The sequence below is a fragment of the Entelurus aequoreus genome, linkage group LG02 (assembly GCF_033978785.1).
Source record: "Entelurus aequoreus isolate RoL-2023_Sb linkage group LG02, RoL_Eaeq_v1.1, whole genome shotgun sequence".
Classification (NCBI taxonomy): domain Eukaryota; kingdom Metazoa; phylum Chordata; class Actinopteri; order Syngnathiformes; family Syngnathidae; genus Entelurus; species Entelurus aequoreus.
This window is the reverse complement of record NC_084732.1, coordinates 28706522-28733664: the sequence shown is the minus strand read 5'-3', so window position 1 is coordinate 28733664 and position 27143 is coordinate 28706522. Positions and strand designations below refer to the sequence as shown.

Sequence of the window (27143 nt, the reverse complement as noted above, 5' to 3'; positions counted from 1 at the left end):
TAACCGAAATGGTTACATAACCGTCTGGAGGTGGTAATAACAGTTTATTCTTAAAGTATGTAACATACTTTGGCCAAAATACACTAAAGATGTAGAATTACAGTACAATCTAAACTATTTTTAAAATAGCCTTGTTCAGAGCAACTGGTTTTGGAGAACTGCCCTGTCTCACGCAATTGAACCACTGCTCACTATGGCTAAGGTTTAAACTAAATCCACAACAGGAAAAAGCTCAACGTTGGAAATACAATTATTTTATTGTGCTCTGATGTCCTCTGTATCTGGAAGGTGACATTATTATCTTGACAATCAGTGCATCTAACGACACTGAAAGTCGGTTTTGGTTTTTAATGTGACATGACTAAGATTCCATGTAGTTAATTAAGAGCAAAAGCAATAGTCGCAAAGGCAACTTCCTAGTAAATTATGCAATTAAAGTCACAGTCAGGCCAAAATCAGGCTTTTTGAAACCAACATTCTTGTTGTGTGGTTGTGTAAATTCATACTTGAGCCAAATTGAATAAGATAATATAATTTTCCACTATGTAATTTTGAAGTAAAACAAGGTTGCTTTAGAATACATGTCCAGAAAGAAGAGTAAAACTGTAAACTCACGAGAACGCCTGCTTGAAGTCATTGGGTTTGATGCAGCGGACATAGTGTGGCGTGGTCGCGTTCAACGTGTCCATGAGCATTTGAAGGGAGTTACGAAACTACGAGAGAAAAGCACCCAAAAGGGCCAATTACATCATTGATAAATGTGAGGAAAAAGGACTTGAATAATTGATAGAAAGGGAGAAGTATAATTCAGCACCAACCTGGCAACCAACAGTCTTCTTATGCTCCTTGCTGCTTGTGTCGCGGCTCTTGTCAGGTTTGATGCTAAGGCGGGTTCTGCCTCCAGCCCCTGCAGGAGCCATGGGACTGGTAGCTTTCTCCTCATCCTTGAACAGCTCCACCAGCAGGTCAAACTGGGAAAAGCAGCCCAAATACTGTACAGTCACAATTCTGATCTACTACAGCATAATGGTAATTTCATGCTAAATAGCATATTAAACGTACAGTGGAACCTTAACATTTTATAATACCTAAGGTTGTACAATTCCGACTACCGTATTTTTCGGAGTGTAAGTCGCTCCGGAGTATAAGTCGCACCGGCCGGAAATGCATAATAAAGAAGGAAAAAAACATATATAAGTCGCACTGAAGTATAAGTCGCATTTTTTGGGGAAATATATGCGATAAAACCCAACACCAAGAATAGACATTTGAAAGGCAATTTAAAATAAATAAAGAATAGTGAACAACAGGCTGAATAAGTGTACGTTATATGACGCATAAGTAACCAACTGAGAACGTGCCTGGTATGTTAACGTAACATATTATGGTAAGAGTCATTCAAATAACTATAACATATAGAACATGCTATACGTTTACCAAACAATCTGTCACTCCTAATCGCTAAATCAGATGAAATCTTATACGTCTAGTCTCTTACGTGAATGAGCTAAATAATATTATTTGATATTTTACGGTAATGTGTTAATTATTTCACACATAAGTCGCTCCTGAGTATAAGTCGCACCCCCGGCCAAACTATGAAAAAAACTGTGACTTAATAGTCCAAAAAATACGGTACAAGCTTTTTCTTTAGCTTGTTTGTAATGCCACCTCTAAAGGGTTGTAAAGACCATGGAAACTTTAATTGAACTTATTGCAAACTAAAAGTAGCGCAACATACACCCGTTTCAGTACTTCGCGACTAAGTCAACAACTACCACAATAATATTAGTAATAGAACAGAACACAATACAAAATATCAAAACATATACCGTAAATTCCCGACTATAAATCGCAATTTTTTTCCTGCCCTGCTGCTTATAAAATCATATTTATGGATTAAGCTTCGCTAACGGCCATAATGTTTTGTGTTCAACAAATACTTTTCAATAAACACATGCAGAGACACAGTAAAGTTGTGTTATTGTTTGTGCTATGGTGACATCTTTTGGATGAGTTTGCTCACCGCAGGTGCAGCGGGTGAATGTGTACAATATTTCCTTTTATTTAGTGCTTTGAACTGGAAGTGCCGTTACGTCTTCTAGTCGTCCATAGCATTTCCACTCGTATGGATTCTTCAGTCATCCCTCTAAGCAATGTTTGTAAGTTTTACAATATAACCAAAACCATTCATACTAACTAATCTGTCCTATGTATGATGTCATTCTGAGTGTTTTCATGTATATTTGTATGTGCTATGGTTACGTAATGAAGCGAGCGTTGTTAGCATTAGCTAATATGCTAACGTGTTTACGAGTGTCTGTGTTAGTATTACTAACTTACAATAGCACTTTTTTTGTGTTGTTTCAGTTTTACAAATTCCTCAGCAAATTCATTAAAACTTCACTGTGGAGTTATATAGACTGCTTAGCTGATTGGAAAGCTATCACCCGCAGCTAGCGGGTCCATGATGATGACTTCTGATTTATTTATCATCCGTTTTACTGCCGTGTTACAGCCTAGGCACCGTTTGGAAACAAAGTATGTAAACTAATTTCACAATGTATATATCTGCGGCTTATAGTCAGTCCGGCGTGGCTAATATATGGGAAAAAAAATTTCTTCTAAAATTTATGGTATTTAGTCTTAATGTTGCAGTTGTGCTACACAGCGATTAACATCTTTTGACACGTATAATTAAGATTGTTCAAAAGCAGGTTGCATACAGTTTAATAAAGCTCTCCACTTCCATAAACACAATGCCTTAAATGGTGGGAAGTTTTATTGTATTTTTTTCATTTATTTCGAACATACATAGTTAGAATATTATCACATATTTTCAGTTTCTCATTACAACTAGTCTGAAAAGGAGCAGAAAGAAGCAGTTTTTATTATCCATAACTAATATTTTTGTTGTTCTTTTAGAGCTATTAACTTATTTGTACACATCTATGATTGTAAATAAGCCTCTGAAGTTGCAAAAAACAACAACTGCAGAATAACCCTCATTTCAGTTATACTCAAAGGACTAACTTTTTTTTTTCACTTTTATCATTCCATATACAAATCATTCTATATCAGCTTTTTTATTCTTAAGACTAGTGGTTAATTTTTTCACACTCGAAAAACAAAACAAAATGGCTTGCAAAGTTTACATCTTTTATGCCTTAGTAGTTTTTTTTTGTTTTTGTTTTTTTCACATTCATTTAACAGTTTGGAATGTTAAAATCTAGCATTACACATTGCTTTTATAATAAATAAACATTTTAACCCTAGAATAGACTATTTCTATTTCAATTGCTGTTAATGTGGAAAAACAGTTCTTAAGTTTCAACCAAACCTAATGCAATTGATCTTTAAGGTTCCACTGTAGTTATGTCTACATGTTTGAAAGCTACTGACACATTTCTCATCAATAGAGAACAATTTAGCTTTTTATTGTGGAACATTCTCCACACTTGATTCGTGGATTAGTGATTGTTATAAAAAAAAATGTCAGTTAAGTCAGTTATAATGTTATACAAGCCAAAAAACAACACAATGTCAGGATTATGGTTACCACTCATTGTATTATGACATGACTATCGTCATGTATAATAAATGGGTTTTAGTAAAACATGCACAAATGAAACTAGAAGGCAATATAAATTATTAACGCAGCTTCTTTGCTCTGAGCGCTGCCATGCTGTGTCTCTCTTGCCAGCATCATTAAGCAGGAAAACCACCCAGGCTCCCACAGCATCACCCTGAAAAAAAAAACCTCCTCCTTGCTGGTGCCTGGTGTTTTTTTAAATTTTTATTTCCAATCATGCTTTATTTTTAAACTCTCAGTGCCTCTGGTGCTTGGCATGCAGCAAATAATGGCACAAAAACTCAATGACCCAGTGCTGTTAGAGCATCACAGAGCGATGGAAGAGGAGAAACAAAGGAAAAGGAAAATGGAAAACAAAAAAAAGAGGTTGAGGTAGACCGGCCTTGCCTCTGTTTACCTTCTGTTGATGGGAAGGGGGGGGGTTGTCATGATGGAGACAACATACATGGACAACACATGGAGACATGACATTAAGATGAAAGAAAAATCATTTGCATTCCCATCAATTTAACATGACATGAAAACAGGCAAATTCATAATGAAAACGATGGGATGATGATCACCACTGAATTCATTCATAAAGTGTGTCACTGGTATTTTATTTGCTGCATTAGACATTGGTTGAATGTGCCGCCAAGATTAGACGCGCTAACACAAGTCATGTGGTGCAAGTGCATCGGCAGTCACTTAGAGGCTTTTTGAAGAAATACAAAAGCACCCGAGCTGCATGCGCTTACGCCATTCATTGTGTCACGGCAACCAACGCTGACATTGATGTCTTTCCTGATATACATCAAAAAGCACACAAGGTACTCTACTACTTTACACTGGACAATTTCTGGCTTATTTTGAGTAGTTGTGTTTATTTATGTTGTTTAAGGTGATGGCTATTGATAACTAGCAAAAGGAGAATGCTACACTGCATGATCAAGTGCACCATGGGCTTTGATGTTGTGCATTATTTGTTGGAGTTGTTTTATTTATACAAGGTTTCATTATAATCATAACTAAATACTCATTAATAACCGGCAGGATATTAATTAATTCATCATATAACATGTATTTATTGCACGTCTGTGTGTACATAGGTGTGCTCGTGCATAAGCAAGCACACCATAGGCTATGACAATGTTGATACAATTTTTATTTTATTTTTTTGCAAGGTGGCTGTTAACGTTAATGACTGTTGGGAAGAGTAATCCATTGAGTATGCAAAATGTCCAGAACAAGCGAGCATACCTGGATTTTGTGCATTACAGTGGTACCTCAATTTAAAAGTGCCCCAACTTTAGCATTTTGATATAAGGGAGATAATTGATGTGTGTGGATTCGTGTAGTGTTGAGATCGCAAATACTGTTACAAACACACAAACTTTGAATTTGATCCAAATACAATTGTGCCTTGTGTTCTGCGAACAAAAAGTATAAAATGACAATACACTACCACCTTTATCCAGTATCAATAAACCACATTTCAGATGGTACCGTTATTAACGTATTAACCTTTACACAGTAGTACCTCAACTTATTAGTGCCCCAACTTGAGAGTGTTTTGAGATAAGAGCTGTTTCTTGGCTAATTGTTAAGCTTTAAAGTTGCAGACAAAAATGTGAGTTACAAGCGTCCCCGCCATTAGTTGGCGTAGACAAAAACCACAGTTAATCCTGTAAGATGTGCCCGAAACATCTGGTCTTACTTGCTAGCATTAACTTAAAGCTAGAGAGTGACATAACTTTGTTTTCCCATGTTTGGGAAGGAAGAAAATAAATGTGATAGACACTGCTGAGAAGATGAAGTGGATGATATTCATTGAATTAAAGAAAGAAGTCTTCCAAAAAAAAATGACAGTGTGTCTCCAATTTAGTGAAACATTTTGAGCGTACCACTGCTAGTCTTCATCATACTGAAGCAGAATAAGTCTAAAGCCAGCCAAGAATCTTAAAACAAAATTCTTAATTATTTATCGATGAAAATATGGAAAAGCTGCTGATGGTGTGTTTGACAGAGAAGCAGCTTGAAGGAGATACCAAAAAAGTACACTCTCCAAGGTAAATAAAGTACATTATCATTGATTTACTTTATAAAACTACTGTAGTTGTTAGTAGTACATTTTATTGTACAGTTTTTATACAATCTTTTTTATGAAAAAGTTTATTTTTATTTTTAATGTTCAATTAATTTCAATGGTTGATTTGAGATACAGGTGTTTTGGGTTAAGAGCTTAATCACTGAACCATTAAAACTTGTAAATTGAGGTACTACTCTAGTTTTTAATTGTTTATTTCTCTTGTACCATAAACAGTTATCAGCAATCACCAGTATGAGGAGTAGATAGCCTGGGCAACTGTGAGTGTTCTTACGCAAAATAACTTTTCCTAACTTAGTATTAATATTCTTGCAAACAAAAGACTCATATAATTATGATGTACTTCTTGTATTGTGTAGGTGTACTTCATGAATCATATGGCTAATTTTAATTTGTAAAACGTATGATGTGTTTTATGCAATTTTTAATTTTTTTAAATTAGTTTTTTATGTCTTTTAAACAGGTAGCACGTTGGGATTTGGTGTCAAATGAAAAGTGCATTATAAATAAAAAGTTGTATTATTACGATGATATAAACATAGCCACCAAAGCACACACAGACACGCTTGTGCGCATATATATATATATATATATATATATATATATATATATATATATACGCACACACACACACACACACACACACACACACACACACACACACACACACACACACACACACACACACACACACACACACACACACACACGCACACACGCACACACAAATCGTGCTGATAAGCTTGGCAGAGAACCCTAAATCCTAATTAAACTAAATCTGGTTAAGGCGTCATTAAGGTATAATCCCAATTGTTTAAGTCTCACTGATGCAGACAAAGTCCACGTGTTTGCGTGTATGACTGATGTGTATGTGATACGCAGTTGTTTTAAAGAGTAAAGCAGACATTATTCTAACTTTGGTTGATGTCTTTAGCAGTACAAAGTTGCTGTTGGATTAAACAGGCTACGTTGTTGTTCGTGTGTACGCGTGCACGTGTTTGTGTAGGCCAAACAGCAGCAAGGATTTAAGAGTCTTAGACCCAACAAGTTTATAACAAATTGACCCTGGTCGTGATGTGAGAGAGAAGAGTGTATCATGTTGCTTCTCAAAAGCCACCAATGTGTTCACGTGTGTCTGCCCTGCCAAAATAAAAGTGTTCTCCACAAATAGTAGAGGGTGCTACCTCTTAACGCCCTATGCAGGTCACATTGTTTAGCAAATAGTAGCACACTCCTATATCTGGCAGTATATGCCTTATTTTATTTAGTTGTTTTTTTAATGTTGCATCGGAATGATGCCAATAGTTGAGAGATGTTTTTGTTTACATTAAAACTTTAACGCTGTGAGGTGGGACCTTGGAAGCTCCAAGTGGGATGTTGCCACCTACTTCCCAGCTGGCATCATCTTTCAGTAGAACTAATGACTCCATTGCAATGTAATAAGGTGGCCCACAAATAATAACTGCTATTTGTATCACAGTTATAAATCTGATGGTGTCTTCTGTCATATAAGGCAATATTGTCAGGACACTTATGGTAAGCGATTATGATACAGTGAAACCTGTGCGTGTGTGTGTGTTTGTGTGTGTGTGCGCGTGCATACAGCTCACCTTGCTGGCCTTGAGCACTTTGATCTGTTCTTCATTCACCGTGTCCTTGTTCTTCGCCAGGAATCCTTCACACTGGTATTCAACCTGCTCAACAGAGTGCAGTTTGTGTGAAGATGTCAACAAATACACAATATATACTGTAGCTATATAACCCACGCCTGACGAACAGACCTTCAATTACTGTATTTACCAAATATAAGACTTTTACAAGTCTATATAATGTAAGTCTTTTGTCCCGTATTTGTGGGGGGGTTACATATTATATATACATATTTATACATGTGAACCAATAGATGGTACTTAAAAGACTCCTCATATTTTATTTTCGTCACTTACACATGCCAGTGACATGGAGAAATGCAAAGGCGACACAAGAGACCAGCTAGCAAAAAGTTGTTAGCAAGTTATCAAATAACAAAGGAGCAGTTATGATGCTAATTTTAAGATATTGGTGACCAATGAAGCAGAGTCATTAGTAAAATGTCGACCATTTAAGAAATTAAATATCTTCATTTATTGTAATCTATCAGTTGTAATTTCAACACTATTTATATTTTTCAAAAAGAATGGTGGGTGGTCTTCTACCCAGTGTCATTATATTGGGGCCAATGGAGTATTACACAAATAACACTTAGAGGGCAATAATACCAACAAAAAAATGTTTACAAATAAAATTCAGTTCGGAGTAGAGATACACATAGGTAAACAATTGAAAATAAAATATTAATCAATGATTATACGTTATGTTGTCCTTCTTCAGTCCACAAATAGTTGAGACTGAACCAACAGTGCCTCTACTGGTTGCAGCCATGTTGGGATGGGTACCAAATTCTGTACTTTTATAGGTACCGACTGAAGTCTGTCGGTACTACCGGGTTTCATTGACGTAAAATCTAATGGTGCCATATTACGATTCCTTAGCACGTGACATTACATCTTGTTGCAGGTCTGCACCTGGCTGGGAAACAAGGAGTCAAGCCCTTAGATAAAACTCAGGTAATTTTCCATGCAAAGAAAGCAAGAAGAAGGCACTCAAAAGTACAGTAAGGCTCCACTTTTCTAAATGCGCTAGCTTGATGCTAATTTACATTGGATGTGCCTTAGATATGCTACCGATTAGCACTGAGATGAATGTTACAATTAAACGGTGTGTAATTAATACAATATTTACATATTAAACACTTTACAGGGCTCAACAAAAGACTACTTCACGGCTAAGGCAACACCCCGTAAACTATACACGACTGCCATCTAACCTTTTGAAATTACAGTACCAGTATAGATCCCTGAGTAATGGGAATTGCAACTGTATTGATTCAAATATGAAAAGTACCCTTCTCTACAACCAATCAGTTCCACACAAAGACTTTTTTTTATTATCATCATGATGTCCATTACTCGTTTTGAATTTGAGTTTGAGATGTATTAATTCAACAGTATCCTTATTAGCATGGCTGTAGTTTGCAGTGTGGTAAACTGCATGTTTGATCAGCAATGTTTCCTCAGGAATGCGTTTTCCTTATCAGGGAAAATCCATGTTAGTCCTTGGTCCGGTTATGTGTAACCTCATTGCAAGGGGACTTAAAAATAACATCGCTGTTGCAACGAAGTGAATTTCAACAGATCACCTAATTTGTGTGCGAGAACAGTGATAACAATAACAAGTCCTCCTACTATCCTAAAAACTAATCTTCTGCAGCTAAATTTTTGCTAAAAAAAAACGTTGAGCCAACCCCTAACATTGGGGTTGGCTCTCAATGAAGTTAAAACATTTAGCTAAATGCATCACAATTTGGACATGGACAATTATAAAATTGATTAGTAAAAGTCAATAATCAATAATCAATATATTTATTGTAATGTAAATAAAGAAATGCAGACAGTTCTAAAATTTGGTTGACTGCAGTGAGCCACGTCACAGAGAGATCCGACCAGCTGCTTTATCATAGAGCACTTAAGTTTCAGTTTTGCACACATTTCCATTAATGTAATAAATGGATGGGAATTAATTTAACTGTTTCCTATTACAAATGCACTGTTTTTTTTTTTAAAAGTTGCGAGTGATAAATGCTTATTTAGTGAAACGAAAAGAAATATAAAACTGCATCGATATGCATAAATTAATGATTCATCAATAATACTTTTTTATTCGAATCGTAGTTCCGGAATCATAATCGAGTCGTGAGGTGCCCAAAGATTCCCACCTCAAAGTTTAGCCCACCTTATCAGCAAAGTGTTGGATGATGAAAGCTCGGTTTGACATGCGCGGCTTCTCGAAGAGGGAACACGTCTTTAGGTGGGTGTTGTAGAGCTTCTGAGCCCATGAATCATCTGAGCCTTTAGGCATCTGATGGAAGACAAAGCATGAATGAATTAAACCAAAGAAATACACAGTTTTTTTAAAATGCAGAAGTTATACCCTGCACTCCTCATCCAGCAGGTCCAGGACGCCCATCTTGGCTTCGATGAGGTTGATGCAGGGCTGATTGTCGTAGAAATCGATGAGAGTCCAGGGGATCTGCTCCTTCATGTACTCTTCCTGCTCCAGTTTAAAAACGTGCTGCGCTCAACACAAACACAAAGTTAACATTAAGACGTTTGCAACAACAGTAATTAAAAACACAAGCTATAATTGTAAAAAGCACCATGTTGAATTGTTGCTGTAGCTTCTCATTGGCGTAGTTGATGCAGAATTGCTCAAAGCTGTTGATTTCAAATGTTTCAAACCTTGGGAAAGTAGAAAAATCTTTTGTTAGTGTTAAGTAATTCCAGCAATATTTGGTTAAGAACAATTTGTGTGACATTGTCCATATACACCACTTGGAATAAAACAATCAATATGCAATGAAGCGTAGATATTCACACAACATTTAAAGAGTTTTTGCAAAAATATAGCTGTTTTTTAATAATGTTACAGCTCATATTTAAACAAAAAAACTACTAAACTGAAAGGGATCTAAACACTCTACTGTGAAATAAATTAAATATTATTCTGTGGTCTGCAGCAAGTAAGTGAAGCTAGCTGAAACTCAGAATTCTGTTTGTTTAGTATAAACGATGGTTCTAGTAAAAAGTATGTCCAAATACATTTAGGCCCCTAATTGACCTATTCTATACAAAATATATATCATTCCTAAATAGTCATTGTCATATTTTTGTGAAGCTACAAGTCTACACTTTTATTTTAAAATGTAGTATTGACCCAAATATAAGGTGACCCAAAATGTAAGCCAACCCCAATTTTTTAGGACTTATATTAGAAAACAAAATTCACAAAATATATTTTAAGATCAATAATTCACATCTATGCAAATTTTCAGATTTTTGTTTAAAAAAAACCAATATATATAAAAAAATATAATATATATATATAGAAAAGATAACCAAAGAAACGTGGAGTCTCCGGGTAAGAAGCCATTTAAACTAGAACTAGCCGGCGTCAGGCTGGATAATCCCTGCACACATAGCAATTCTCTTAGAATAAAACAACTCACATAATGTTTTTTCTTTTGTGACCGTGTCAGAGGCAGACATACATTGTACCGAGGTAGCTAACTATGATGCGTTCAGTTTATCGCAACATCAAGCAAACAATCTGAATATCCCCGTCGTATCAATTCCTAGATATGGTCGAAACTATTTAAAGTGCAATACGCATAATAAACGCAACATTATTAATATTGCTACTTCGGATCATTTCAACAAACAATCCTCAAAACAGCCCACTACCTATAATATGGGCTTTTTAAACATAAGATCATTATCTTCCAAAACGCTATTAGTTAATGAAGTCATTAGAGACAACAAACTTGACGTCGTTGGTCTCGCCGAGACCTGGCTCAAACCAGACGATTTTTTTGCGCTAAATGAAGCATCTCCTCCTCGCTATACCAATACACATGTTGCCAGACCTCTTAAAAGGGGAGGGGGTGTCGCACTAATATACAATGAAAACTATAATCTTACACCTAACCTAAATAATAAATATAACTCGTTTGAGGTGCTCACTTTGAGGTTTGTCACACCGCTGCCTCTCCACCTGGCTGTTATCTACCGCCCCCCTGGGCCCTATTCGGACTTCATCAGTGAATTCTCAGAGTTTGTTGCCGATCTACTGACGCACGCCGACAATATAATCATAATGGGGGACTTTAATATCCATATGAATACCCCATCGGACCCTCCATGCGTGGCGCTCCAGACTATAATTGATAGCTGTGGTCTTACACAAATAATAAATTAACCCACGCATCGCAACGGTAATACGATAGATCTAGTGCTTGTCAGGGGTGTCACCACCTCTAAAGTTACGATACTCCCGTACACTAAAGTAATGTCCGACCATTACCTTATAAAATTCGAAGTTCTGACTCATTGTCAACAAACTAATAATAATAATAATAACTACTATAGCACCCGCAACATTAATGCTGCCACAACGACGACTCTTACTGACCTACTGCCTTCGGTAATGGCACCATTCCCAAATTATGTGGGCTCTATTGATAACCTCACTAACAACTTTAATGACGCCCTGCGCGACACCATTGATATTGTAGCACCGCTAAAGCTAAAAAGGGCCCCTAAAAGGCGTACCCCATGGTTTACAGAAGAAACTAAAGCCCAGAAATGATCATGTAGAAAGCTGGAACGCAAATGGCGTGCGACTAAACTTCAGGTCTTCCATCAAGCATGGTGTGATAGTTTAATAACTTATAAACGCATGCTTACCTCAGCTAAAGCTAAATATTACTCAAATCTCATCCACCTCAACAAAAATGATCCTAAATTTCTGTTTAGTACAGTAGCATCGCTAACCCAACAAGGGACTTCTCCCAGTAGCTCCACCCACTCAGCAGATGACTTTTTGAATTTCTTTAATAAGAAAATTGAAGTCATTAGAAAAGAGATTAAAGACAATGCATCTCAGCTACAACTGGGTTCTATTAACACAAATACGACTGTATATACGACGGACACTGCCCTCAAAAATAGTTTCTCTCTCTTTGATGAAATAACATTGGAGGAATTGTCAAAATGTGTAAATGGGACAAAACAAACAACATGTTTACTTGACCCAATTCCTGGGAAACTTATCAAGGAGCTTTTTGTATTATTAGGTCCATCAGTATTAAATATTATAAACTTATCACTTTCCTCTGGCACTGTTCCCCTAGCATTCAAAAAAGCGGTTATTCATCCTCTACTCAAAAGACCTAACCTCGATCCTGATCTCCTGGTAAACTACCGGCCGGTGTCCCACCTTCCGTTTATCTCGAAAATCCTCGAAAAAATTGTAGCACAGCAGCTAAATGAACACTTAGCGTCTAACAATCTCTGTGAACCTTTTCAATCCGGTTTCAGGGCAAATCACTCTACGGAGACAGCCCTCGCAAAAATGACTAATGATCTATCGCTAACGATGGATTCTGATGCTTCATCTATGTTGCTGCTTCTTGATCTTAGCGCCGCTTTCGATACTGTTGATCATAATATTTTATTAGAACGTATCAAAACGCGTATTGGGATGACAGACTTAGCCTTGTCTTGGTTTAACTCTTATCTTACTGACAGGATGCAGTGTGTCTCCCATAACAATGTGACCTCGGACTATGTTAAGGTAACGTGCGGAGTTCCCCAGGGTTCGGTTCTTGGCCCTGCACTCTTTAGTATTTACATGCTGCCGCTAGGTGACATCATACGCAAATACGGTGTTAGCTTTCACTGTTATGCTGATGACACCCAACTCTACATGCCCCTAAAGCTGACCAACACGCCGGATTGTAGTCAGCTGGAGGCGTGTCTTAATGAAATTAAACAATGGATGTCCGCTAACTTTTTGCAACTCAACGCTAAGAAAACGGAAATGCTGATTATCGGTCCTGCTCAGCACCGACATCTATTTAAAAATACCACCTTAACATTTGACAACCAAACAATTAAACAAGGTGACTCTGTAAAGAATCTGGGTATTATCTTCGACCCAACTCTCTCGTTTGAGTCGCACATTAAGAGTGTTACTAAAACGGCCTTCTTTCATCTCCGTGATATCGCTAAAATTCGTCCCATTTTTTCCACAAGCGATGCTGAGATCATTATCCATGCGTTCGTTACATCTCGTCTCGATTACTGTAACGTTTTATTTTCGGGCCTCCCTATGTCTAGCATTAAAAGATTACAGATGGTGATACAAAATGCGGCTGCTAGACTTTTGACAAAAACAAGAAAGTTTGATCATATTACGCCTATACTGGCTCACTTGCACTGGCTTCCTGTGCACCTAAGATGCGACTTTAAGGTTTTACTACTTACGTGTAAAATACTACACGGTCAAGCTCCTGCCTATCTTGCCGATTGTATTGTACCATATGTCCCGGCAAGAAATCTGCGTTCAAAGAACTCCGGCTTATTAGTGATTCCCAGAGCCCAAAAAAAGTCTGCGGGCTATAGAGCGTTTTCTATTCGGGCTCCAATACTATGGAATGCCCTCCCGGTAAAAGTTAGAGATGCTACCTCAGTAGAAGCATTTAAGTCTCATCTTAAAACTCATTTGTATACTCTAGCCTTTAAATAGACTCCCTGTTTAGACCAGTTGATCTGCCGTTTCTTTTCTTTTCTTTTCTACTCTGCTCCAAACCCGGGGTGGACCGCTAGCCTGTTCATCAGATGGGGACATCTCATCGCTGCTGACCCGTCTCCACTCGGGATGGTTCCTGCTGGCCCCACTATGGACTGGACTCTCGCTGATGTGTTGGACTTTCACAATATTATGTCAGACCCACTCGACATCCATTGCTTTCGGTCTCCCCTAGAGGGGGGGGGGGGGTTACCCACATATGCGGTCCTCTCCAAGGTTTCTCATAGTCATTCACATTGACGTCCCACTGGGGTGAGTTTTCCTTGCCCGTATGTGGGCTCTGTACCGAGGATGTCGTTGTGGCTTGTACAGCCCTTTGAGACACTTGTGATTTAGGGCTATATAAATAAACATTGATTGATTGATTGATATATACTGTATATATATATATATATATATATATATATATATATATATATATACCGGGTATATATATATACACACACACAGTTCATTATGGGTCTACTGAAAATGTGACCAAATCTGCTGGGTCAAAAGTATACACACAGCAACGTTAATATTTGGTTACATGTCGCTTGGCAAGTTTCACTGCAATAAGGTGCTTTTGGTAGCCATCCACAAGCTTCTGGCAAGCTTCTGGTTGAATTTTTGACCACTCCTCTTGACAAAATTGGTGCAGTTCAGCTAAATGTGTGGGTTTTCTGACATGGACTTGTTTCTTCAGCATAGTCCACACGTTTACGTCAGGACTTTGGGAAGGCCCTTGTAAAACCTTAATTTTAGCCATTCCTTTACCACTTTTGACGTGTGTTTGGGGTCATTGTCCTGTTGGAACACCCAACTGCGCCCAAGACCGACCTCTGGGCAGATGATTTTAGGTTGTCCTGAAGAATTTGGAGCTAATCCTCCTTTTTCATTGTCCCATTTAAAGCACCAGTTCCATTGGCTGAAAACAGCCCCAAAGCATAATACTACCATGCTTGACGGTGGGAATGGTGTTCCTGGGATTAAAGGCCTCACCTTTTCTCCTCCAAACATATTGCTGGGTATTGTGGCCAAACAGCTCAATTTTTGTTTCATCTGACATCACATGGACAAAGATAAGACCTTCTGGAAGGAAAGTTCTGTGGCCATTCCCAGGCAGGATTTGGCCCACGGGCCACTAGTTGAGGGTTTCCTCTACATGGCGCTTCGTCACGGAAAAATAAAAGCCGCCACACCTTAAAAATAAGTTGTTTTTTTAACGTGAAAACATATTAAAGTAATATAATGTATGAATGAAAATATATGGTGTATTACTTGCGCACTATTGACTTGTGATGCACCGAAAATTTGGTCGCCGGAAATAGACTTTGAAACAGCCATTCCAATACCGGATGTTGAGATTAGCCATAATTAATGCGCACGGTATTGTCTGGAGCGGAGGCAAAAACTTCTGCAATGTGGACGTACTTTAGTATATCCGAGGTACACCCACAAACTACGAAATGTGCAATGTGTAAATATTAAGAGAACAGTGGCGCTCTTTCAAAGAGAGAAAGTGCAGCTGGAGCAGCAGCGCAAAGCAAGTGTGACGTCACTCAGGCTCGATGCAGCTCTGGCTGTTTGTTGCAGACCTGAGCGACAGAAGTAAAGAGTCCCTTAACACGAGTACAATCTACAATAACACCATAAAAAGATGTTAGATTTGTTGCTAGTCGTATTAAATAAAGAAAAATTCACTAAAAGGATTAGAGAAGTCTCTAGAAACTTGAAAACTTCTCAACAAAGTACATTGTACAATAAGCAGCATCAATTGAAAAAGAGCAGAACGATTTAAAATAAGAAGAAATATATGTTATTACTAAATAATAATAACAGACTTGTTTTTAAATTTATGTACACTACCGTTCAAAAGTTTGGGGTCACATTGAAATGTCCTTATTTTTGAAGGAAAAGCACTGTACTTTTCAATGAAGATAACTTTAAACTAGTCTTAACTTTAAAGAAATACACTCTATACATTGCTAATGTGGTAAATGACTATTCTAGCTGCAAATGTCTGGTTTTTGGTGCAATATCTACATAGGTGTATAGAGGCCCATTTCCAGCAACTATCACTCCAGTGTTCTAATGATACAATGTGTTTGCTCATTGGCTCAGAAGGCTAATTGATGATTAGAAAACCCTTGTGCAATCATGTTCACACATCTAAAAACAGTTTAGCACGTTACAGAAGCTACAAAACTGACCTTCCTTTGAGCAGATTGACTTTCTGGAGCATCACATTTGTGGGGTCAATTAAACGCTCAAAATGGCCAGAAAAAGAGAACTTTCATCTGAAACTCGACAGTCTATTCTTGTTCTTAGAAATGAAGGCTATTCCACAAAATTGTTTGGGTGACCCCAAACTTTTGAACGGTAGTGTATAACATTATGCTAGCCTTTTTAAAGAAAATACTGTAAATACATCACAGGTTATGCAAATTACATGAAGACGTCATATTGACAACGCCCCCATCACGCCCACACCGCCACAGGTATTTTGGCAATCTGGGGAAACCCTGAGAAAACAGGTGGCACCAAAAGTAATTTGGTGCCACCTGTTTGTTTGGACCTTTAAATGCTTTAATTCCAAATATAGGATGGATTTTAAGACCTTTTTCTAGAGGAAAAAATATCCTCCCAATTAAGGGAGGAAACTAGATCTAATTGTACTTTTAAGGAACTTGAAAAGACATACCCATAAATGTCGAGGACGCCGATGAAGGAGTGCTGCTTGATATTGGTGATGAGCGCCTTGTTGACGTGCTCCACGATCCAGTTAAAGAGTTTGGCGTAGATATGTTTGGCCAAAGCGTCTCGGGCATTGGTGGCCTGTAGGCGGGGGAGGGTCTTAACGTAAGTCTCGGTGGCCGTCTTCAGCTTCCTGTGGCACAGCCACTGAGTCATGTCCTCGTAGGTGACGCCCACCAGCTCGCAGAATGCGGTCAGGTGATTATTGTTGGACTGCAAGAAAGAAAAATACACTTTCTTTTTAGCATGTTTGCCGCGTGATGCTTTTGCTCAGCTTTAATAACATGATGTTGTGGGGAAACTGATTTTATTACAGCACATATTTCTGTGTATATTTTGGAGTAGCAAAGCTGCAGCTTTCAATCATGCAAACTTTAAATGTCTAATTTCAGTTGGGTACATTTGGGAGGAAATCATATTAAGCAGACCATAAAATAAATGATACTAAATAAAGAGCTTATATGAACAATATAATTTTCTCACAGGAATGATACTACTATCCGAATCCTTGTCTTTTATCTCCACATTTCCCAGATGAAGAATAGCAGCCAGAACTTGAAACAATCCCATCTGATATGACTCATTGATACCTGGAAAAGACACAGATTCTTCAATTAATAAAACGAAATCAAACGTGATTATAGTTTTACTGGAAAAATTACATAATGCAATGCACAAATAAAACTGTCATAGATGAGATAAAATGTGAAAAAAACACTAGTCGCAGCCTCACAATGTTGGGTATGTGCGCCGTTTAAATTGCTTTTTTTTAGCAATGCTATATTAACCACGTATAAGCACATTGCCTTGGGGAAATTATGTGTTTTACCAAGTGACAAACTATGGGTGGAGTTGAGCATCCTATTTGTTAGTCAGCCACTTCCTGGGTGACTCCATTATGATTCTAGGGAGGCGGACAGTTGCATACATACCACAGAGATAAAATCTAAATTGGTGAAAATACATCTGTGCACACCCCCCTGCTAATTGCTACTACAGTATGGACAACTTGCAAAATGTACACCTAAAGTTCACATGGAATCTACTACGTCTCTACCACAAGTATTTACCAAGCAACGAGAAGGCACGGCGGGTGGAGCAGAGCTCCTTGGTGTCGTCTACACCTTCGATCACGGGACTGCGGCCCTGCCAGGTATACACAAAGTCGTTTGCATTGCCTAAGAGGGGGAAAACACATTGAAGAAAGGTTTACATGCCACCGTTGATAAAAATCATTATCTATTACCCACGCACAAGGTTCCTAAAGGCCCCCCCTTCCAACCCTAAACCCATACACACACTTGGTATGTTTACATGCACTAAAAACAAATTATTGCATGTTTTTGGTTGAAACCCCCTTATAAACAAACATTTAAAAACCTTATTTAGGTTTACGACTTTTTAAAAATGGGATTACCATATATAGAACACACATAGATAAACCATCAGAAATAATTTGATTTTGTTCTTGGGGGGAAAAAAAGTGACTTTTCGGGGGGGGGGGGGGCCCAAATAATTCAATATAAGGTAGCCAGAATATGAATTTAAATAATCATATAATCTGTTATTATTCTCGTAAAATGTTATCATACATATGCCACATTTTCTTTTACTTAAGAATGTAAACTCGATATTAGCTGATACACATAGGATTCTCATTAGTGGATAATATCAATCCTAAAAATACATCATCAATATTATGAGTATATTATTATTATTTATGCATCTCCTGGGAGTGAAGTATCGCCCTGTCTTTAAAAACTAGTGACACCTTTGTTTGTAACTTTAATCGAGGGTCTTTGAATGCACCACAGCTATAAGCAATAGGATGCAAAACTGAAACTTGTACATACCGGCAACTTTCTCCTATGCTAGCACGTATAGATTTATTTTCTTCCACTTTTCTTCTATCCCCTAGTCTTTGTTCCAAAAGGCTAGTGCTGTGTGTGAATGCTTAAAGGTGAGCTTTGACGACGCTGGGTTTGCTGCTCGGTGCAACAAACCATTTCGTATTTTTTATAGGTAGTGGTAGATATTCCTAATTGGATTCAAGCAGCCGTGTTATTAAACTTTCACGGCTATATTAGCTTTATATTTACATAAATGGCTAATTTTTTTTATAACGTACATATTTAAATAGCAGGAAAAAAAATCGTAAAACTTTAAAAAAGCCCAGAGCGCCGGTACAACATCCGTAGTTACCGACCCACATCGACACTCCTGTCTGTACACACTCTTCAATTCTTAGGTCTTAAACACTAAATTATTCTTGTCAAGAAAATATGTCAGCTACCCAAAAATATCCAAAATACTTTAGCTAAAAGTCCATGTTGAAACATTAACATAAAGGATTAGTTAATAGTAAAAATAAATGGCATTTTTAATTGGACATTTTATATTGTTAGTCTTATTTGTGCAGTTTTGCCATTTTTGGGTAATTTCAAGAAAAGTGAAGATAATGAGTTAGTTTTTTTCTAACATAGCAAATTTGACTAATACTTATTCAACAAATTCCTAGGACCTCTTAAGGGTAATACAATTAAACAGAACATTAGTACAACTAAATTATATATATTTAAATATAGTTCAATTAAATCTAATTAATTAAAACAAATCCTGATAACAAACACTTTTTTTCTGCTATCTGAAGTGTCAGTTCCACCAAAAATAAATCTGTTACAACATTTAACACGTAAATTAATGAATGAACTGTTGCCTGGCAACAGGGGCATGGACTCTGTGACAAATACCCTCTATTTACTGAGCCAGTAAGTCGGCAGGAGAGGAAGACAGCAGCTGTGTGTGAGTGCGTGCGAGTTCCGTGACTTAGATGAGCAGGTGCAGACCCACAGTGGGTGTGCTCTGCATGAAAGTCTGTTCTACAACAGAGTCTTGTGTGTGCCTCGCTACCAGCAATGACATCATCATAAAAGTCTTGATGTGATACGAAACTTGACAGACGATTTAAAGGCCTACTGAAACCCACTACTACCGACCACGCAGTCTGATAGTTTATATATCAATGATGAACCACCAGTGACCCACAGACCAAACTCTAAAAAAGACTGGGGGAGTGTACGTCTATTTGTGTGCAGGTCAGTATACAGCACTTACTCAGTTTTAGTTTCTTGAACTCCGGCAGATGCGATGATGCACAGAGCTGATAAAAGATATGATAATTCCTCTCCTCGTCCGCCTGTAAGAAAACAAATGAGGCAATACTTTATTAAAATTGAAGGATCCATTGCATCCAAATAAAATATTGTGATTTGCGATGAAGGTGCTACCAAAACACATACTACGCAATATGAAATTGCCTCCTATCTTCTGTAGGTGACGTCAGCAGGCTGTTGCAGGCCCGCCCACATTTTGGAGCTAAAAGTGGGTGTTTCAAAATGTGCTGAAACTCGTTAGAAAACAAGCCTAAAAGCACTACTTTTACCTCTAGACATATTTTTTCTTAGGTCCAGAACTATGAAATAAGTGCCAATTTTGTCTGCCTAAAGAAACATAATTCAAATCTAATTTTATAAATACATTTATATAGATTTCAGCACTATTTTCAGAATTTTCCAATGACTAATTGATTTTTACTAAATCACAGTTTAAAAAAATTGAGGAAATTTAACCATTCAGGTGCAGTGACACTGTTGTAATGATCAAAACATCCAAGCACAAAAATCAACGTTTTTATTATCAGCCACATTTTCCACCGAGGCGCAATAGGTGAATACATTCATGTATACTTGAATTATGTACAATATACTCGAATATAATGGGTTTTGTTTTTTTAGAAAAACAAAAAACAAAACAGATAGTCTTACAGTAGGTAGGGGATTCATACCGCCCCATTTGTCGCGGTTTACCTGACATATGAAACGTGACGAATTGGGGGTTTGCACTATCAACTTTCACCGCAAGATGGCAGTAGAGCAGGGGTGGGCAAACTTTTTGGCTCTGGGGCCACATTGGCATTTAAAATTCGCACATGATGCATTTCAAAGCATATCATATCTGTTGGAGATAAGAGTAGACTTCTCAAACATGGGCTATTCAATTATAATACATCTTTTTTCAACCATTTCATATTAGATCGGCGAGGCTCGGATAGTAGAGCAGCCACAAGTGCGCAGGAGAGATGCAGTCACTGCATAATGACTTGGGTCACTTGCATTGCTGCCTTACCAATTCCATATGGACACAGCCAAACATTTACAAAATATGACAAGGACAATATGTACAGCCTTGTCCTTTATCTCAACACATATCAGTTGATGCTAAAACATGTACACAAAGACTCTGCGGCCATGTTTAAAAGTTTATTAAGAGATGGATTTACTTTTAGGATTAGATCAATGTAGCTTCCTCCTACTCGTGTTGACATTATCAAGAGCATAAAACGTAGTCCAAAAGGATCGGTTTATCGTATGTACAGTACTGTATGGTTGTCACAGGCTTTGCATTGTTGCAATGCTGGCATGGAAAACATGTCAAAGATTGTTTCACATTGTGATCTACTGTTTTGTCGTTTTGCACTCATCACTAAATATGAAGTGACAACTGTGGAATTCCATTAAAATAAAATAATGACAATAGACATAAAAAGTACTGAGATGTCTGGTTTCCTCAATGTACTACACTTAAGTCTGTCAAAGAACAGTGCAAAGTTAGAAATCAGATAGAACTGTGCTGTGCTTCTGGTAATAAACTGCAGTGCATAAAGTCGACATAACTTCTTTGTGCCTCGTCAAAAAATTATATTGATAGGACTTTTTTTTCTAAACTTCCCCATGTAAGAAATATATTTAACATAATATAATTTCTATCGGGCAGCACAGTGGAACAGGGGTTAGTTCATGTGCCTCACAATAATGCACCTGGAGATACAGGTAGGTTGATTGGCAACACTAAATTGGCCCTGTGTGTGAATGTGAGTGTGAATGTTGTCTGTCCATATGTGTTGGCCCTGCAATGAGGTGGCAACTTGTCCAGGGTGTACCCTGCCTTCCGCCTGAATGCAGCTGAGATAGGCTCCAGCACGCTCCGCGCCCCCAAGAGGGACAAGCGGTAGAAAATGGATGGATGGATGGATAATTTTTATTTCAATATTTTGGTAGATGAAGTGGCGACTTGTCCAGGGTGTACCATGCCTTCTGCCCGAGTGCAGCTGGAATAGGCTCCAGCCCCTCCGCGGCCCCGAAAGAGACAAGCGGTAGAAAATGGACGGATGGATGAATCTTGCAATAAAATTTTAATAAGACCATGCCTAAACAATTAGTAAAAAAGCAACCAATCATAGCAAACCTACAGTACAGTAAATGTTTCGAACACTCACCTGGAACACCACCCTGGATTTTTCCAGAAGATACGTCCTCATGTTGGCACCAATGATTCTGTAGCGGTTGTCAAAGCCAATCTCGATATACTTTCCAAAGCGACTGCTGTTGTCGTTGCGAGTTGTCTTAGCATTTCCGATGGCCTGAGAGAGAATACAAACATTACCATCATTGTCATCATTGACATTTTTGTAATGGCTCAGTCTGAAGGTCTTGTTAAATAATGAAAAATATTCAACAGTCAAACGCAGGCAGTTTGACAGGCACTACAGTTCGGAATCTGAACAAATATTTGGGGACAAAAGGGCTCCAAAGTTGCATAAAATTCCAGCGTTTGTTTTCAGCAAATCTCATAGGACTTCAGTTCAATGTGCATTAAAGAGATTCTGCTTTTTATTAGATTTTTTGTGTGATGTCTCCACCTAAAGGTACCATTGATAGCAAAGAGCCAAAATGTGAAGATGACAATTGACCCAGAAATCAAAAAGTAAATGGAAAACAGAGGAAAGTAATGCACCCACCCCTATCCTGACTGCTAAGCATAAAATGGCTAAAATGACAGTAAACAAAATAGATTGCATATTAGAAACAGCCCTGCGATGAGGTGGCGACTTGTCCAGGGTGTACCTGAATGCAGCTATATAGGCTCCAGCACCCCCCGTGACCCCGATAGGGACAAGCGGTAGAAAATGGATGGATGGATGGATATTAGAAACAAAGCAGCACTGCGTCTTTAAGTCATGTCCACAAGTTACGGGTTTATGTTTTGTTATTTTTGTTTTACAGCTTAACTTCTTTTTAAACTTACAGTGATACCTCAACTTAAGAGTGCCCCAATTCAAGAGTGTTTTGAGATCAGAGCTGTCTTTCGGCTAATTGTTATGCTTTAAGTTGCAAGCAAAACTGTGAGATACACACATCCCCGCCATTAGTTTGCATAGCAAATGTCACAGTGAAACCTGTAAGATCCGCCCAATACATCTGGTCTTTTTCGCAAGCATTAGCGTATAGCTAAATATCGACATAACTTTGTTTTCCAACCATGGGAACGAAGGAAGTAAGAGTGTGAAGGACAGTGTTAAGAAAAAGAAGTGGATGACATTCATTGATTTAAAAAAATAAATCATCAAATACATGAAAGAGCGTGTCGCCAACTTGGCGAAGCAATTCAAGAGTATTACTGCTACTCTGCACCATAATAGTGAAGCAGGATGAGTCTAATGGCAGGGAAGAAAGTTAAAATAATATCTAACATTCTATCTATCTGTACAATTATGGAACAACTGCTGATGGCGTGATTGACAGCGAAGCAGCTAGATGGAGATGCCGTAAGAGTAAATGCTGTGCTTTTTTTTTTTGCATTACTTCCTAAATGACTGTGGTTTTATTGATTTTCTACATTAATTTTTATCCCAAAAAAAAATAGATTAAAGGAATGTACATGTTAAACTTGTGATGTTTTGGGGGCGGGGGCGAGCACTAATTAAATTGATTTTAATTAATTTCAATGAAAGACGCTGATTTGAGATACACGTGTTTGAAAGAGTTAAGAGCTCCAATTTAGCTCGTAACTTGAGGTACTACTGTACTTTATATGGCAGTTAAAGGCCTACTGAAATGCGATTTTCTTATTTAAACGGGGATAGCAGATCCATTCTCTGTGTCATACTTGATAATTTTGCGATATTGCTATATTTTTGCTGAAAGGATTTAGTAGAGAACATCGACGATAAAGTTTGCAACTTTTGGTCGCTGATAAAAAAAGCCTTGCCTGTACCGGAAGTAGCATGACGTCACAGGTTGAAGAGCTCCTCACATCTGCACATTGTTTTCAATCATGGACGCCAGCAGCGTGAGCGATTCGGACCGAGAAAGCGACGATTACCCCATTAATTTGAGCGAGGATGAAAGATTTGTGGATGAGGAAAGTGAAAGTGAAGGATTAGAGTGCAGTGGAAGCGATTCAGATAGGGAAGATGCTGTAAGAGGCGGGTGGGACCTGATATTCAGCTGGGAATGACTAAAACAGTAAATAAACAGAAGACATATATATACTCTATTAGCCACAACACAACCAGGCTTATATTTAATATGCCACAAATTAATCGCGCATAACAAACACCTCCCCCCTCCCGTTCATATAACCCACCAATACAACTCAAACACCCGCACAACACACTCAGTCCCACAGCCCAAAGTACCGTTCACTTCCGCAAAGTTCATACAAGTTACGTACGTGACATGCACATAGCGGCACGCACGGACGGGCAAGCGATCAAATGTTTGGAAGAAAGCTGTACTCACGGTAGCGCGTCTGCTATCCAACTCAAAGTCCTCCTGGTTGTGTTGCTGTAGCCAGCCGCTAATACACCGATCCCACCTACAGCTTTCTTCTTTGCTGTCTTCATTGTCCATTAAACAAATTGCAAAAGATTCACCAACACAGATGTCCAGAATACTGTGGACCTTTGCGATGAAAACAGAGCTGTTTGTATTGGGACACAATGGTGTCCCAATACTTCCGCAAACTCTGTTACGTCACGTGCAAATGTCATCATACCGAGACGTTTTCAGCCGGATATTTCCCGGGAAATTTAAAATTGCACTTTATAAGTTAACCCGGCCGTATTGGCATGTGTTGCATGCCAATGCATGCAAATCTTAAGATTTCATCATTGATATATAAACTATCAGACTGCGTGGTCGGTAGTAGTGGGTTTCAGTAGGCCTTTAAGAATGCTAACAAGTGAAATGCAGTCAAGTCTCAAAGAATGTTGCCTACCAAACAGACATCCTCCTCTTTACTTTTTCATACAAATCTAATTCAGAATTGATTAACGTGGACCCCGACTTAAACAAGTTGAAAAACTTATTCGGGTGTTACCATTTAGTGGTCAATTGTACGGAATATGTACTGTACTGTGCAATCTACTAATAAAAGTTTTTAAATCAATCAATCAGAAGACAGTTAAATTGTATGCGACATAAACACTGACCGTATGTTTAAAATGTTTTATGATAAAAGTTTTACCCTGGAACAGACTATAATCACATTTCCTTAATTGTCTTTGTATACTTATGGGTAAAATGTTATCTCAAAATCTGAACAAATACCAGCTTGACCTCATATCCCGCAGTGCATTGTGTTCAACATTAAGAGACGGAAAGTCAGTCTTTCACTGCATACAAGATATCTATTTAAATATGTTTGTCACAAACATTTAAATGCCTTGCACACACACATGTACATGCGCACGCACACACAAAACAATATCGTAAAAGGCTGATGCAGATATTACGCCTGCATCCAGGAATTGTTGCTGCAGTTACATCACTGTGACCCAAGTACACCTTCTATTCATCCAGTCAGCTTGCCTCTGATTGGTCAGAGTGAAAGTAGACAGGAGGAAGGGGGAGATTCTGGTCGAAGGGAGAGGAGAGGAAATGAGAGAATGTGCCCTCACCTCCATGATTGGGTTAGAAGCCAACACTTTCTCCTCAACGTTTGCCTCGCTGGCTGAGCCGCTGACCGTGGCAAAGTATCTCATGGCGTACTTGGCCGACACCGTCTTTCCTGCCCCCGACTCTCCGCTGACAATGATTGACTGGTTCCTCTCATCCCTGAAACAAGACGTTACAGTGACGTGCTGTGATCTGGGTGATGCATTTTACTCATGATTGGTGTGTTTCAAGGAAATGATAAGGTTACTGACTCTCTAATAACAGACAAAGGGAAAGTGTAAAGCTGTAATTATTATCAGCAGGCATGGGCCAACCTTCTAACCTCATTGCTCTTTGCATGCTTTGATAAGAGATGTGCCCTAAAGAGGAGGCTGAGACAAAACCCTTCTGTTACAAAACTGGGCTGAGATACTTGGTATTATCAGTCTTAAGCTGGCTTTCAAATAATATGCAGATTCTCAATACTTTATTGATATTTCTTTACCTGATACAAGCAATACAATAAGTCAGGTTAGTTGTTGTTAGAGGACAATGATTTATTGGTACACGTAATGATAATATACTTTATTTTCTCAAAGGACAGTTCAATTAAAACAAGTCAATTTGAACGTACTTTAGAGTAGTGTACATACAGCTTGTATAGCAGGATAGGTGCACTATCCACTGAATATGAGTTAACACACACTTGTTGGCTCTAGGAACCAACACACAAAGGATGTCCTGTGACCCTTAAACTGTAGTGACTGGAGTCTCTACACATAAAAGATCATAAATAAGGGGGAACCAGACCAAGAGGTGATTCATATACATATATTTATATATATATATATATATATATATATATATACAGTATATATATATACATAAAAGATCATAAATAAGGGGGAATCAGACCAAGAGGTGATTCATATATATATATATATATATATATATATATATATATATATATATATATATATATATATATACTACCGTTCAAAAGTTTGGGGTCACATTGAAATGTCCTGATTTTTGAAAGAAAAGCACTGTACTTTTCAATGAAGATAACTTTAAACTAGTCTTAACTTTAAAGAAATACACTCTATACATTGCTAATGTGGTAAATGACTATTCTAGCTGCAAATGTCTGGTTTTTGGTGCAATATCTACATAGGTGTATAGAGGCCCATTTCCAGCAACTATCACTCCAGTGTTCTAATGGTACAATGTGTTTGCTCATTGGCTCAGAAGGCTAATTGATGATTAGAAAACCCTTGTGCAATCATGTTCACACATCTGAAAACAGTTTAGCTCGTTACAGAAGCAACAAAACTGACCTTCCTTTGAGCAGATTGACTTTCTGGAGCATCACATTTGTGGGGTCAATTAAACGCTCAAAATGGCCAGAAAAAGAGAACTTTCATCTGAAACTCGACAGTCTATTCTTGTTCTTAGAAATGAAGGCTATTCCACAAAATTGTTTGGGTGACCCCAAACTTTTGAACGGTAGTGTATATATATATAAACCAACCAACTGGAAAAGCTGCAGACTGACAAAGACCGGACAGTTGGCCGTTGCATACAAAGTGCAATGGTGGACAAGTTTGCCAAAACCAGTAATAAAACGGAAGGCATTGTAATATATACAGTATCCAGTTTTTTCAAATAAGTGTCAGGTGCATTCATAAAAAGCAAGTCTCCATAT

At 38.0% G+C, this 27143-nt stretch overlaps 1 protein-coding gene across 6 annotated transcripts in view; it reads right to left on the bottom strand.

The window, feature by feature from the left end:
• The window catches only part of myo5aa (myosin VAa), a 105808-nt gene that overhangs the window by 26067 nt on the left and 52598 nt on the right, over positions 1 to 27143 (bottom strand). For all 6 annotated transcript variants that reach the window (XM_062024395.1, XM_062024416.1, XM_062024405.1 and 3 more), the window contains exons 5-16: positions 25462 to 25618; positions 21997 to 22140; positions 19776 to 19857; positions 17732 to 17839; positions 17145 to 17251; positions 16609 to 16874; positions 9934 to 10015; positions 9708 to 9848; positions 9510 to 9635; positions 7289 to 7372; positions 819 to 971; positions 616 to 713 (exon numbers count right to left, since the gene is read on the bottom strand). In XM_062024395.1, coding sequence (XP_061880379.1) covers positions 616 to 713; positions 819 to 971; positions 7289 to 7372; positions 9510 to 9635; positions 9708 to 9848; positions 9934 to 10015; positions 16609 to 16874; positions 17145 to 17251; positions 17732 to 17839; positions 19776 to 19857; positions 21997 to 22140; positions 25462 to 25618 — 1548 coding nt within the window. The remainder of the gene's footprint in view (positions 1 to 615; positions 714 to 818; positions 972 to 7288; positions 7373 to 9509; positions 9636 to 9707; positions 9849 to 9933; positions 10016 to 16608; positions 16875 to 17144; positions 17252 to 17731; positions 17840 to 19775; positions 19858 to 21996; positions 22141 to 25461; positions 25619 to 27143) is intronic.